Raw genomic sequence first — 14,310 nt, 5'->3', positions numbered from 1 at the left:
CGTGCGCGTGCTGCCGGTGAGAGGGCGAAAGCGTCGAGGAGGAGTGTCTTCAGCGCGTCGTATTTGTCAGCAGCCGGCGGGCGCTCGAGGAGGCTCAAGGCGCGGGCCGCGGTGGCGGAACCGAGCGCCGCCACAACATGGTGGAAGCGGGTGTCGTCCGCGGTGATGCCTCGCAGGGCGAACTGAGAGTCCGCCTGAGCGAACCAAACAGCCGCGTGAGCCTCCCAGAAGGTAGGCAGTTTAAGCGTCACTGCCGTATCCATGTCGGTAGGTCACCAATGAAGGAGCTGCACTCCAACGCAAGTCGAAAGAATTGACGCGACCAAAGACGGAATTCGTCTGAGTTGCTTTATTGAAACAAAACAGCTCAGGTATTCTGACAAGCCCGTTTATCGGGCAGCAATATATATACACATTTATGTCGGGAAGTTTGCCCGGCAAAAGCTATACCGGGCATGCCCGGGTGTCAAGGGCGAGCCTTGGAAAGGCGAGTCTGGACCTGCCCGGGCGTGTTTGGCTGCGGCCTGGCAAGTCGAGGCTGGGCGTGCCCGGGCGCTCTGGACGAGCACTGGAAAAGCGAGAGCGGGCATGCCCGGACGCTCTGGGCGAGCCCTGGAAAGGCGACAGCGGGCATGCCCGGACGCTCTGGGCGAGCCCTGGAAAGGCGATAGCGGGCATGCCCGGACGCTCTGGGCGAGCCCTGGAAAGGCGAGAGAGGGCATGCCCGGGAAAGACGAGACCGGGCGTGCCCGGGAGGTTCGGGCGTGCCCGGGAACAGTGAGTCCGGGCATGCCCGGGAGAGGCGCGTCTGGCCGTGTTCTGGCCGGTGCAAGGCGATTGTGTGCATCCAGCGGTAACCGCTACAGTACCATATTTTATCCATATCGATCATGTAGTTTGAGAGGAAAATATGTTTGAGTGGATATGAGGGATTCGAGGAGGGAGCCCGTGGCTCCTTAATGTTAGGGCATTGGTCACGATGCCACATGGCCAGTTTGGTGTGGATCTGGTTGTCGGTTTTTGAGAAGATTTTTGAACAGAATTTTTTTGAATTTTTCAGAAATTCTCCAAAGTAACCGAACTACTAATGAAGGGACCCGGTGAAAAATGCAATTAGTAACTACAATGACACTCGTAGTCATACCATAGAGCGCATCATCTCGCCGTGCACTATTATACCCGTATCACGCATGCACCCCATGTATTATGTCGCATACATTGTTATTATCTGCACCGTTATTGATTAATTATTGGGATATTTTGAGCGGTTGATTGTTTTTTTTTTGGATGATTTTTTTTGTTGAGCGGTTGCGGAGATTTCCAAACTTTTGCCTTTAATCCAATATGGCTGCCATACCATGTGACCTATGACATCAGATTTATCAATAAAATATTTTTCATTGGGAGTCCCTTCTATGTTTCAAGTTTTGCATCGATCGGACAATCTATCGGACAAAATATGTAGACTTGGACACACACACACACACACACACACACACACACACACACACACACACACACACACACACACGAAGGTGGATACATCGAGACCTGGGAGGACTCGTTCCACCTTCTGAAACACGTATTTTGAGATAACAACCAACCACACACACACAAACAGACAGGAGCTGAACTTATAAAATGGTTCATGATGTCTGGATGTCCGTCCGCCTGTCCGTTAACTTTTTGCTCTTTTTGCTACTCTTCCTTTGTCACCTGGCTGATTGTTCTGAAACTTGACACATGAATACAAGACACAAGCCTGCAGCAGAAGTTGGGCTTCGATTTTTCGATTTCGGATCATGGGGGCTCCGGGAGATCATGTCCTGGGGGGTGGGGCGGAGGGAGGAGGAGGAAGTTCCCCCCAAACCAGCAGAGGTCAGAACGACAACCTCAAAAGATTATCGTCGTCGCACTCGGGACTATTTTACTGTATATAACCTGTTATAAGTTAACGTCTTCGATAATCGAGATGAGATTGACCTAAAAACGGAATGATCTGAAAATCCGAAGAGGTTCCGAGTGCTCTGTAGACCTTTGCGAACAGTGAACACGTTTGAAAAATGTCAAAAAACACTTATTTTTGCGCCAAAAATACATTTATGTAATAAACATATTCCCCTTAGTTTTATTCATTTAAACGTTGCTTTTTAGAACATCCCCTTTAGTTGTGAGGTAATTTTGGGGGAGGGGGCGTACAGAGAGCCCTCACTGATTGGTCGATCGACACTGAAGCCGAACGGCGGCCATCTTGTGACAGCATGACAATGGCGGCGGCCATCTTGTGACCCGGAAAACGACTTCCTCCCTTGAAACAAGTACCTTATAAAAGCATTGCTTCGGTGAAGCAAAAGCTCTGACTTTCGAGCCCTCAGCCCGGCTGGGGCATTATGTTTTGAGTCAGGCCGTCCGTTTATCTGTCCAGAGCCTGCATTCAAAAAAGAATGACTGGACGCATTTCTTCAATATGCAGCGCTGGTGTAGCCGTTGTATGCAATATAAATATCCAGGTGTGGCGGACACAAAAGCCCACTGGCGTGGTGACATCATTCCACGCACCAAGTGGGCGGTGGCCACGCACCAGGGGTAGGCGTGGCCTCATGAGATACACCGGGCGCCCAGCCCGGAACAGTACAGTGTTACAGTGCAGTCTTACAATAAAGACGTTTATATGTTACCGCTTGTCCGCTTCCTCCTTGCTCACAAGCAGCGCGCGTAACACCGCGCTTTACTGGTGACCCTCGACGTTGGATCTGCCGTAGCGATCCTTCCGAACACGACGCCATGGCAATGGCGATTAAACTTCCCGAATTTTGGGAGGCCCAGGCCGAGGTCTGGTTCGTTCAAGCCGAAGCCCAGTTTCAGCTTCGGCGCCTCACCAACGACGACCTGCGCTACTGCCATGTCGTCGCCTCCCTCGGGCCCGGCACGGCCGCTCGAGTTGTGTCCGTCCTTCGCCACCCACCGGACGGCCACAAGTACGAGACACTCAAGCGGCTACTCCTAGCCACGTTCGGCCTCACGGACGACGCACGTGCCGACCGCCTCCTGGATCTCCCCGAGCTCGGTGAGACGCGCCCGTCGGTCCGAATGGACCATATGCTGTCCCTGTTGGGCGACGAGGCCCCCGGTTCGCTATTCCGGGCGCTTTTCCGTCGCCAACTTCCAGCGCAGGTTCGCCTCGCCTTGGCCGGGACCGGGCTAACGGAACCCCGAGCATTGGCGGCCGAGGCGGACAAGTACTTCGCCGCTTCGGACACGCGGGCGAGCGTTGGTGTGGCCATCACGGCCTTCGACGCTGATGTTCCACAGCATCATCTTCTACAGCACGCTGATGTTCCACAGCATCATCTTCTACAGCACGCTGATGTTCCACAGCATCATCTTCTACAGCACGCTGATGTTCCACAGCATCATCTTCTACAGCACGCTGTGGTTCAGCAGCATGCTGATACGCACCTCGTGAACGCCGCCACGCCCCGCCCACCGCCGCGGCGAAAACCGCCACCGCGGGGAAACCCGTCGACTCCACCGGCCTGGCGGAGCCAGCCGCGCTCCTCCAGCTCCACCACCTGGTGCCGGTTCCACGCCAAGTTCGGCCACGAAGCTCGGCGGTGTCATCCGCCGTGCTCCTTCAACGGGTCGGGAAATGCCCGGGCCGGCGCTCAATTGTGGCGATGAGCGCCGGCCGTTCGAGCAGCCTGCTGTTCATAACGGACACCTTCTCCGGGCGCCGTTACCTGTGCGACACGGGAGCACAGGTGAGTGTCATTCCCGCCGGCACGTCAGACAAGCACGCCGCGGGTGGGGGCCCCGCGCTGCTTGCCGCGAACGGGACGCCCATCCGTACGTACGGAAAACGCTGCCTCTCTCTGCGGTTTGGAGGGCAGGTTTTCCGATGGACGTTCGTCACCGCCGACGTGCCCATGGCACTGCTTGGCGCGGACTTCCTGTGCGCTAATGGGCTCCTGGTCGACGTCAAGCGCAGACGGCTTGTCCAGGCCGAGACGTTCAGCTCGCTCGCATGTGCGTTGCCCAGCTCAACGAGCGGCTTGCCAAGCGGCTTGCCGAACGATTCGGTTCCGGCCAAGTTGGTCTGTACGCTTCCGGCAGCGGACGCATTCACCCGCCTCCTCGCCGGCTTCCCGGCCCTCACGCGGCCCACCTTCTCGGCGGGGGCCGTCAAGCACGGGGTGGCCCATCACATCCCCACCGTCGGGCCACCGGTCTACGCCCGGGCACGCCGCCTCGAGCCGACGAAGCTGGCGGTGGCAAAAGCGGGGTTCGCTACCCTGGAGCGACTCGGCATCGTTCGGCGCTCAGAGAGCGCTTGGGCGTCGCCGCTGCACATCGTGCCGAAGCCCGGCGGGGGATGGCGACCGTGCGGGGACTATCGCCGTCTCAATGACGCCACGACTCCCGACCGCTACCCCGTCCCCCACATTCAGGACTTTTCCGCCCGTTTGGCGGGCAGGTCCTTCTTCTCGAAGGTGGACCTCATACGCGGCTACCATCAGGTCCCCGTCAGGCCGGAGGACGTCCCGAAGACGGCGGTCATCACGCCATTCGGACTCTTCGAGTTCCTGCGCATGCCCTTCGGTCTGAAGAATGCGGCTCAGGCGTTCCAGCGACTGATGGACAGCGTCCTGCGCGACTTGGATTTTGTCTACGTCTACCTGGACGATATCCTCGTCGCCAGCGCGTCCCGCGAAGAGCACCTACGCCACCTCCGCACGCTCTTCGAACGCCTGGGCCAGCATGGCCTGATTGTGAACCCCGCAAAGTGCCGGTTCGGCGCCGCCACAATCGATTTTCTGGGGCACCGTGTCACCAGGCACGGCGCCGTCCCCCTGCCGGCCAAGGTGGAGGCGGTGAAGCGGTTTCCGCGCCCCCGCACGATCAGAGGGCTGCAGGAGTTCCTGGGCATGGTGAACTTTTACCATCGGTTCCTGCCCCGTATCGCCCAGCTCCTGCGCCCCCTGCACGAAGCTCTCCGAGGTAAGCCAGGCAAAGGCGACGTTACCTGGACCGAGCAGATGGACACGGCGTTCACGGGCGCGAAGCTCGCCTTGGCTAACGCCACCATGCTCGCGCACCCGGCGCCCGATGCACCGATCGCCCTCACCACCGATGCCTTGGACTACGCGGTGGGCGCGGTGCACGAGCAATGGGTGCGTGGAGCTTGGCAACCGCTGGCGTTCTTTAGCCGGCAGCTTCGCCCGCCCGAACGCCGTTACAGTACCTTCGACCGCGAGTTGCTCGGACTTCACTTGGCGGTCAGGCACTTCCGCCATCTGCTCGAGGGCCGGGCGTTCACTGCCTTCGTCGACCACAAGCCGCTGATCTTCGCGATGGGCAAGGTCACCGAGCCGTGGTCGGCCCGGCAGCAGCGTCACCTCTCGGCCGTGTCCGAGTACACGACGGACATCCAGCACGTCGCGGGGAAGGACAACCCGGTGGCGGATTGCCTTTCCCGGGCCGTCGCCCACGCAGTCCACCTCGGCATCGACTATGCCCGGATGGCAGCGGACCAGGCCGCTGACCCCGACGTCCAGGCCTTGCGGACCGCCGTCACGGGCCTCCGCGTCACCGAGGTGCCGTTCGACGGCGCGGGGGCGGCCCTCTTGTGCGACGTCTCCCTCGGGCGTCCTCGCCCCATTGTGCCCGCGGGCTGGCAGTGCCAGGTGTTTGACGCCATCCACGGCCTGTCCCACCCGGGCGCGAGGGCCTCCCAAAGGCTGATCGCAGACAAGTTCGTCTGGCATGGCCTCCGGAAGGCCGTCCGCGGCTGGGCCAGGACGTGCCTCGCGTGCCAGCGCGCCAAGGTGCACCGGCACACCCAGGCCCCGTTGGCCCCTTTCACGGTGCCGGAACGCCGGTTTGACCACGTCCACGTGGACCTGGTGGGACCTCTGCCCCCCTCGCGGGGTTTCACCTACGTCCTCACCATGGTGGACCGCACCACCCGGTGGCCGGAGGCCGTGCCCTTGGCGTCGACAACGGCGGCCGATGTCGCGCAGGCTTTCATCGCCACCTGGGTCGCCCGGTTCGGCGCCCCCTCAGACATCTCATCCGACCTTGGCCCCCAGTTCACCTCGGAGCTCTGGGGGGCGGTTGCGCAGGGGCTCGGGGTCCGGCTGCACCGAACCACGGCCTACCACCCCCAGGCTAACGGCCTGTGTGAGCGATTTCACCGCTCATTGAAGGCCGCGCTCCGGGCCACCCTCCGCGACGGCGGCTGGGTCGACAGGCTCCCCTGGGTCCTGCTGGGCCTCCGGACGGCGCCCAAGGAGGACCTGCGCGCATCCGCGGCGGAGTTGGTCTTCGGGCAACCGCTGCGGGTGCCGGGCGAGTTCCTCCCCGACTCCACGGCACCATGGTCCGTGGCACAGCAGCGCTCCGCTCTGCAAGAGACCGCCCAGAGGTTCGCCCCGGTGCCAACGGCATGCCACGGGCACCCACCGACGCACGTCGCCCCGGAGCTTCGCACGGCGGAGTACGTCTTCGTCCGCCACGATGCCCATCGGACACCACTGCGGCCCCCGTACGACGGGCCTTTCCGCGTGCTGGAGACCGGGGCGAAGCACTTCACCCTGGACATCGGCGGTACTCCTGACCGCGTTTCGGTAGACCGCCTCAAGCCGGCCCACCTCGATGTGGACCATCCACCGCCAGTGGCCCGACCCCCACGTCGGGGCCGCCCTCCTGCGGGCGGACCCCCGGCACCGCCCAGCCCCACCGCCACGGCGCCCCCCGGTCCTGCACCCATCCCAGGGGCAGCCAGGGGCATCCCACCTGGTATCCCTGCACCCCGGACGCCGCCGATCGCCAGGGGGCGCTTCGGCCGGGTCATTCGTCTGCCCCGCAAACTGGCCCTCCAGGTGCGCGGGAATTCTGGGGGGGCGCGTGTGGCGGACACAAAAGCCCACTGGCGTGGTGACATCATTCCACGCACCAAGTGGGCGGTGGCCACGCACCAGGGGTAGGCGTGGCCTCATGAGATACACCGGGCGCCCAGGCCCAGCCCGGAACAGTACAGTGTTACAGTGCAGTCTTACAATAAAGACGTTTATATGTTACCGCTTGTCCGCTTCCTCCTTGCTCACAAGCAGCGCGCGTAACGCCGCGCTTTACAGGTATCAGCACACAAGTTTAGATTATTTATTTATATACAATTTACCATCTCTGATGACGTCGACAGTCGAAAGAAAGAAAATGATCGGTGTAGACGTTCCCAGATTTTCAGGCGGTGTATTGCGTCCGGTTATCAACGCATTGCTTCCGGTTTTCCGTTGTAGATGCATTTGTGAATCAATTCGAATTCGGCAAAGTAACCACAAAAATCAATGGAAAACGACGCTGAGTTTTGGGCGAGATACCGCGGGATCTCCAGCAAACTCCGGAGGTGACGTTTGGCCTAACTTCTTGGATTTGTGATGTTTAAATCCACCGTCATTTCGGAACAGTATACACTTCCCACACGGGAGAATTTGGGGAGTATGTTCAATACTGACACTGAAGCTCCTTTACAGATCCTTACTGGATGTTTTGCGATTTATGACACATCAAAAACCATTCTCGGACTTTGTTTGCAAATGGCTTGTTCTGTGGTGTTCTCAGGATGTTCATTTGTTATAATCTGCAGTTGGATTCTCCAACATGGATGGAGATCCTCGTAAGGATACTTTAGTCCCTGCGAGGGCTCTATAAATCCATTCCACATTGTCAGATTAGAACCAAAGGACAGCCGGCTTATCGCCTTTTCCAAAGAATGGCGTGCTCCATAATGCAGCACCCCGGCAAGATGTGAGTTTCGTTGGTTTGTTGATATTCCATCAGGAATGAGACCCAGAGCCAGACAGCTCCAAGCCTTCGCAAATTTTCACAAAATAAATCTCCATTTAATAAATTAATGTAATTCCTCAATAACAACATTGCAGCACAGTATTTATTTGGGTTTCGAATCGCTGCTGATGTTGCGTTGAATTGTCGAAGCACAAAAACTGATTTTATTCTGGTCAACATTCCTGTGTATTTGTAGTGTGGTTCTGGCCAGCAAGGGCAGGTTATTATAATTATATAAGCATTGTTTGATGGAGGATTCATGTTGATGTAGTGTGATGATGGAGGATTCATTTTGATGTGGTGTGATGATGGAGGATTCATTTTGATGTGGTGCGATGATGGAGGATTCATTTTGATGTAGTGTGATGATGGAGGATTCATTTTGATGTAGTGTGATGATGGAGGATTCATTTTGATGTAGTGTGATGATGGAGGATTCATGTTGATGTGGTGCGATGATGGAGGATTCATGTTGATGTGGTGCGATGATGGAGGATTCATTTTGATGTGGTGCGATGATGGAGGATTCATGTTGATGTAGTGTGATGATGGAGGATTCATTTTGATGTGGTGTGATGATGGAGGATTCATTTTGATGTGGTGTGACGATGGAGGATTCATGTTGATGTGGTGCGATGATGGAGGATTCATGTTGATGTGGTGTGATGATGGAGGATTCATTTTGATGTGGTGCGATGATGGAGGATTCATTTTGATGTGGTGCGATGATGGAGGATTCATTTTGATGTGGTGTGATGATGGAGGATTCATGTTGATGTGGTGCGATGATGGAGGATTCATGTTGATGTGGTGTGATGATGGAGCATTCATTTTGATGTAGTGTTATGATGGAGGATTCATTTTGATGTGGTGTGATGATGGAGGATTCATTTTGATGTGGTGTGATGATGGAGGATTCATGTTGATGTGGTGCGATGATGGAGGATTCATGTTGATGTGGTGTGATGATGGAGCATTCATTTTGATGTGGTGCGATGATGGAGGATTCATTTTGATGTGGTGCGATGATGGAGGATTCATTTTGATGTGGTGCGATGATGGAGGATTCATGTTGATGTGGTGTGATGATGGAACATTCATGTTGATGTGGTGCGATGATGGAGGATTCATTTTGATGTGGTGCGATGATGGAGGATTCATTTTGATGTGGTGCGATGATGGAGGATTCATTTTGATGTGGTGCGATGATGGAGGATTCATTTTGATGTGGTGCGATGATGGAGGATTCATTTTGATGTGTTGGTGTCATTCTTACCTTGCAGACGATTTCTCAGAAAACCAAACCTTGCAGAAGCAGGTGAACAATTTGGTGAGTTTCCAAGGCTGTAAATTAATAAATCGTCTTCTGTATCGTTATTTTGACGAGGTGAAAATAGAGAAACGATCTCCACAAACACATCCCATGAACTAAACTGTACTCGGGAGAGAGCATACCTCTGTCTGGCTGAACACTTTACCTTTTCTAGTCACTGATAGGTCGGATCTGGATCCAGATCTTCACCAAAATCTAATCATTTCGTCCTTATCACCGACCCAATTTATCCACCAAATTTTGTCCGAGTCGGTCCACAGCTTTTTGAGATATCCTGTTCATGGACAAACAGACAGACAGACAGGGGTGAAAACATAACCACCATCCATCCACCTTTGGTGCCAGAGGTAACAGCGCTTAGCATATTCTTGGAGTTATTGCGAATATCATTTGTGAATATAAATAAAACCGACACTGAATATTTTGCTTTCTGTATTTTTACGTTATTTATGAATGGGGAGGTAGTCTGACATGGAGAGGTAGTCTGACATGGAGAGGTAGTCTGACATGGAGAGGTAGTCTGACATGGAGAGGTAGTCTGACATGGAGAGGTAGTCTGACATGGAGAGGTAGTCTGACATGGAGAGGTAGTCTGACATGGAGAGGTAGTCTGACATGGAGAGGTAGTCTGACATGGAGAGGTAGTCTGACATGGAGAGGTAGTCTGACATGGAGAGGTAGTCTGACAGAATGCTGCAGAGAGTAGAACATTTATCTTTAAGCTGCATGTTCTCGCTTTGATTCCCAACCCGACCCTAAACTGGCAGGGTTATTGATCACAGAATGTGCCGTCCATCGGATGGACATTAAGCTGGGCGTCTCGTCTGCTATCATTAGCTGGTGGCCCTTAAAGATGTCAGCGAAGAGTTGGAGCCGACACCCTGAACAAATTACAAATTCCTGCCCAAAGCTCCAGTCGAATGTTAGGCCAAAGCAGCCGGTTCATGAAAGGTCATATTTCCTTAATGGTGGCTGTTGAAGAAGAAAAGTAGTAGTAGTTGTAGTATATGATCGGAACGGAACATTTATCAAAGTTGCAGCCATGGTTGAGTTTTCCTAGCTATAATGGGGTCACCTCGTCCAAATGTTGTCAGTTTTGCCTTATGCGGTATATATTGTTATGTCGGTGGGGTAGTGACATATATATATATATAGATTCAGGTAGATCTGTGTTGGTATCATGCTCCGGTTGTCGTGAAGAAGAAGAACCATCTCGATGTAAATAAGTAGAGGACCTGTCTAGCCCGTATGTTGGATTAAGTGTTTATTTGTGGTCATACAAGGATGGCTTTGTGATAAGTAGAATAGGGATTAAGCTAATTCCCCGGTGTGTCAAACCTGTGATCATCCATGTGTCCCGTATGGCAACGCACCATAGACATTAGTTAGGCCCATTGGTAACACCACACAAACACTACTTAAATTCCCCTTCGCCGCAAGAACAACAAGCGTTACGCCCAGGTCCCCCGTCGTTGAAGTGATGTGAGTTGACAAAGTGGAAGACGCAAGGCGGCCATCTTGGATTTTGACGTGGTGACCCAATTTTCAATAGCGTTCTCCCTTATGCGTAGATAAACCCACGCACCAGATTAGAAGTTAGTAGTTCGTTTATTTTTCAAGATATTTCGCTCACAAGGTTCAGACATATATATGGTGGCGGCCATCTTGGATTTTGACGTGGCGACCTAATTTTCAATAGCGTTCTTCCTTATGCCTGAATACACCTACACACTAGATTAGAAGCTGGTACTTCGCTTATTTTTCAAGATATTCCGCTCACAAGGTTCAGACATACTTGGCGGTGGCCATCTTGAATTTCGACGTGGCGACCCAATTTTCAATAGCGTTCTTCCTTATGCGTAGATACACCCACACACCAGATTAGAAGTTGGTACTTCGCTTATTTTTCAAGATATTCCGCTCACAAGGTTCAGACATATATATGGTGGCGGCCATCTTGGATTTTGACATGGCGACCCAATTTTCAATAGCGTTCTTCCTTATGCCTAGATACACCCACACGCCAGGTTAGAAGTTTGTACTTCGCTTATTTTTCAAGATATTCCGCTCACAAGGTTCAGACATATATATGGTGGTGGCCATCTTGGATTTTGACATGGCAACCCAATTTTCAATAGCGTTCTTCCTTATGCCTAGATACACCCACACGCCAGGTTAGAAGTTGGTACTTCGCTTATTTTTCAAGATATTCTGCTCACAAGGTTCAGACATACATGGCGTCAGACATACATGGCGGTGGCCATCTTGGATTTGGACATGGCGACCTAATTTTCAATAGGGTTCTTCCATATGCCTAATTGCACCCACACACCAAATTAGAATTCGGTCCTTCGCTTACGCATGCACGCACGCACGCACGCACGCACACGGACACACGGACGGAGGGGAAAACCATTGTCCCCCTTTCGCTCCGCGGTGCGACGGGGGACAACAAGACTCACCCGAAGGCAGTTCGGGGCACTGCCGATGGAGCTGCAGTCAGCTACATCACGAACTTGCATGGCAACACTCATTGCTCAGGCAGGCTGAGGCCACGCCCACCTTGTGAAGGATTGGTCGAGGGGTTGATGGGGAGATCGAGGCAGGGCGAGTAAGAAGCAGGCCGCCGATTGGCAGTGTAAGGAAGAGCTAGTGATTGGTCGAGGGAGGGGCAATAAGCTTCCCTGGGATTGGTAGAAGGAAGACACCACAGGACGAGGGCCGCAGATTGGCGGAGTGGGAGAGGACTGGTGATTGGCCAGGGGAGGGGCAAGAAACTTCCTTCGGATTGGGGGACGTGAGGGGCGAGCAAGAAGCGACTCGCTGATTGGTTGGGAGGGCCGATGACGTCAGACGACGAGCGATAAAGCAACTCGCTGGCTGACATTTTGTCCCCTTCTTCTTCTGCCCTCTCGTTTTGGACTGCCTTCCTGCGCTGGACCGCTTCTCGCGTTGGACTCGCTTCCCTTCTTCTCCTGCTGCCCCTTACGCTTTCCTCCGCCATCGACTCTCTCTCCGTTGGTTCCGGACATTGCAAGCGGGGACCTAAGGCTTGCCGCTGCAGTGTGCGAGCAAGGGGGTGTCAAAGACTGGTTCGCGCCAACGACCTGTCGGCCTTCCTCCCGCTAACACCGGAACTACGTCCGGACTGTGCTCGAGCCAGACGATCCCTGACACTTTTTTTTTTTTTTTTTTTGTATACTGAATCGAGGCTCGTGAAAGAGCTAACATTTACTTCACAAACAAATCAACCAGACAAACAAAATATATAAAAAGAGGGAGCGGAAGACAAGATGGGGAGAGAAGGGGAAGCACACAAACACAACATTTGAGAGCAGGGAGATGTGTGGAAGGGAGAGGGCTTGGGTGGAGGAGGCGTGGGAAAGGGGGGGGGGGGGGGGAGGGAGAAGTATAAAACACAAGGACACCAAGGACTTCCAGGACAGAAGTTGGTATTTCAAAAAAGTGGAATTGGGGTGAAATTAGTGGGGGTAGAAAAGATCAAGGTTTTGGATGGGGGAAGATAAGAGATGGTGGTGAACAGCTGTTTTAAAGACCTGGAGGGTGGAGTGGGATTGAAGAGAGTGAGGGAGTTTGTTCCAGAAGCGGGAGAAAAGAGGAATGAAGGAGTGAAGGTGAGCAGAGAGTCTTGATTTTGGCAGTTTAACCATAAGAGGGTTGCAGGCAGATCTTGTGCGACCTGTAGGAATATTTGCGGGACAGAGCCCAGAGAGAGCTGGGGGGGGGCAAGGCCAGAGAGGAGTCGGTCGAAGACGGAAAGACCACCAACCTGCCTGCAGTGAGTGAGTGAGAGGCCCTTGGAGTTAGCTTCATCGTGGGAGATTCCACTGCAGACAGAGATAAGCTGCACCACACAGAACACAACGGTTCCTTTCATTAATTCTTCCTTTGTCTGTTGTTGAAGTGAGGTGTGTGGGATCCCAACCTAGGTTTTAGTTTTTATCGGCGCCTTCCATTGTTTCGGGTTCCGTTCAATAAATATTATTTTTGTACATTTTACATCCGTCTTGGGTTGAGTTGATTTGCAGGGTGAAGACGCCTGCGCAGGGACCGTACAGGTCAGTCAGTAGTCTTCTTTCTGCTCGCATATCATCCGCCATCAATTGAAGTGAACGCCTTCATTAACACTCGTTTCCATCCGTGGCTTACTCTCGGTCTTAACTGAGAGCACTCCACACGACAATATTTTTCTTGTATCGCCATTTTCTATCGCTGAATCACCAATTCCGATTTAGCACACCGTGCTGCCATACTTTCTTTGGTTACCAGTTTTGCAGCTTTTTCAAACCAAGAAAAGGAGTGACTGCTACTCCTTTTTATTACACCATCATGGCCGCCATACTCATTATGGCACATTTGTTGGAGAGCTGTAGATGCTAACCTTGTATCATCATGTACACCTTTTCTTAATGCACAGTTGGCAAACTAAGTACTCCTCGCACCTCAGGGCACTCGGTGACGTAATAGTTTGAGGGTCTGCTCTGAGTCTGGGAGGTCAGAGGTTCAAATGCAACCCCGGCAAATCGTACCAAGACTTCAAAAATGGTACGGGCTGCTTCCTTGCTTGATGCTCAGCATTTAATAAGGATGGAGTGCTGACAAACAACCATCGGTTGGCAACCATTGCACATGCTTGATGGGCCTTTAATGGCTTTCTCCTACGTTGAAGTTCCTGCACATGATTACGTGCACATGCATGTGATTACGCTGCGGCAATGATGTCTTAGCGGTTTATTTTTTTTTATATATATATTTTTTTAATGATGTCTTAGCGGTCCTAACCAGCTGGTTTGTGAAGCCAGTGCCTGATGGTTTCCGGTTCCATTGATGAGGCAAGATGCTCCAGCATGTAGGTACGGCACCAATATGGTGAAGACGCAGTGTCTTTGGCTTTCATAGGTCGGACCTTGCTTGCATCAGAGAGATTGTTGACAAACTGCAAGTTATCTATCTATAATTCCAGTAATCTCTGTGTGTTTGTTTGTACGTTTGTACGTTTGTTTGTCTGTGACCGCTGTTTCTCGACAACCACGGGTCCGATATACTTTAAACTTGCCAGGTATATTGCTGGGGACCCGAGGATGTGCCTTTTCAAGGTTTCATATTAATCG

At 53.3% G+C, this 14,310-nt stretch overlaps 3 protein-coding genes across 3 annotated transcripts in view; 1 reads left to right on the top strand and 2 right to left on the bottom strand.

Annotated features, from left to right (window-relative positions):
- Positions 1-14,310, bottom strand: part of LOC137427722 (uncharacterized) — a 162,220-nt gene that overhangs the window by 50,389 nt on the left and 97,521 nt on the right. The gene's annotated exons all lie outside the window — the stretch shown is intronic.
- LOC137427735 (zinc finger BED domain-containing protein 5-like) overlaps positions 1-14,310 on the bottom strand; it is a 196,192-nt gene that overhangs the window by 114,750 nt on the left and 67,132 nt on the right. The window lies entirely within an intron of this gene.
- Positions 7,249-14,310, top strand: part of LOC137427723 (40-kDa huntingtin-associated protein-like) — a 30,598-nt gene continuing 23,536 nt past the window's right edge. Inside the window, exons 1-2 of the mRNA XM_078777846.1 lie at positions 7,249-7,405; positions 9,129-9,175. Of these exons, the coding sequence (XP_078633972.1) occupies positions 7,347-7,405; positions 9,129-9,175 (106 nt within the window). The 5' untranslated portion in view covers positions 7,249-7,346. The remainder of the gene's footprint in view (positions 7,406-9,128; positions 9,176-14,310) is intronic.

The sequence above is a fragment of the Myxine glutinosa genome, chromosome 5, assembly GCF_964187855.1.
Source record: "Myxine glutinosa chromosome 5, kmMyxGlut1.1, whole genome shotgun sequence".
NCBI classification, from domain to species: domain Eukaryota; kingdom Metazoa; phylum Chordata; class Myxini; order Myxiniformes; family Myxinidae; genus Myxine; species Myxine glutinosa.
The sequence above is the reverse complement of the archived record's forward strand: the minus strand, read 5'-3'. Positions and strand labels throughout refer to the sequence as shown.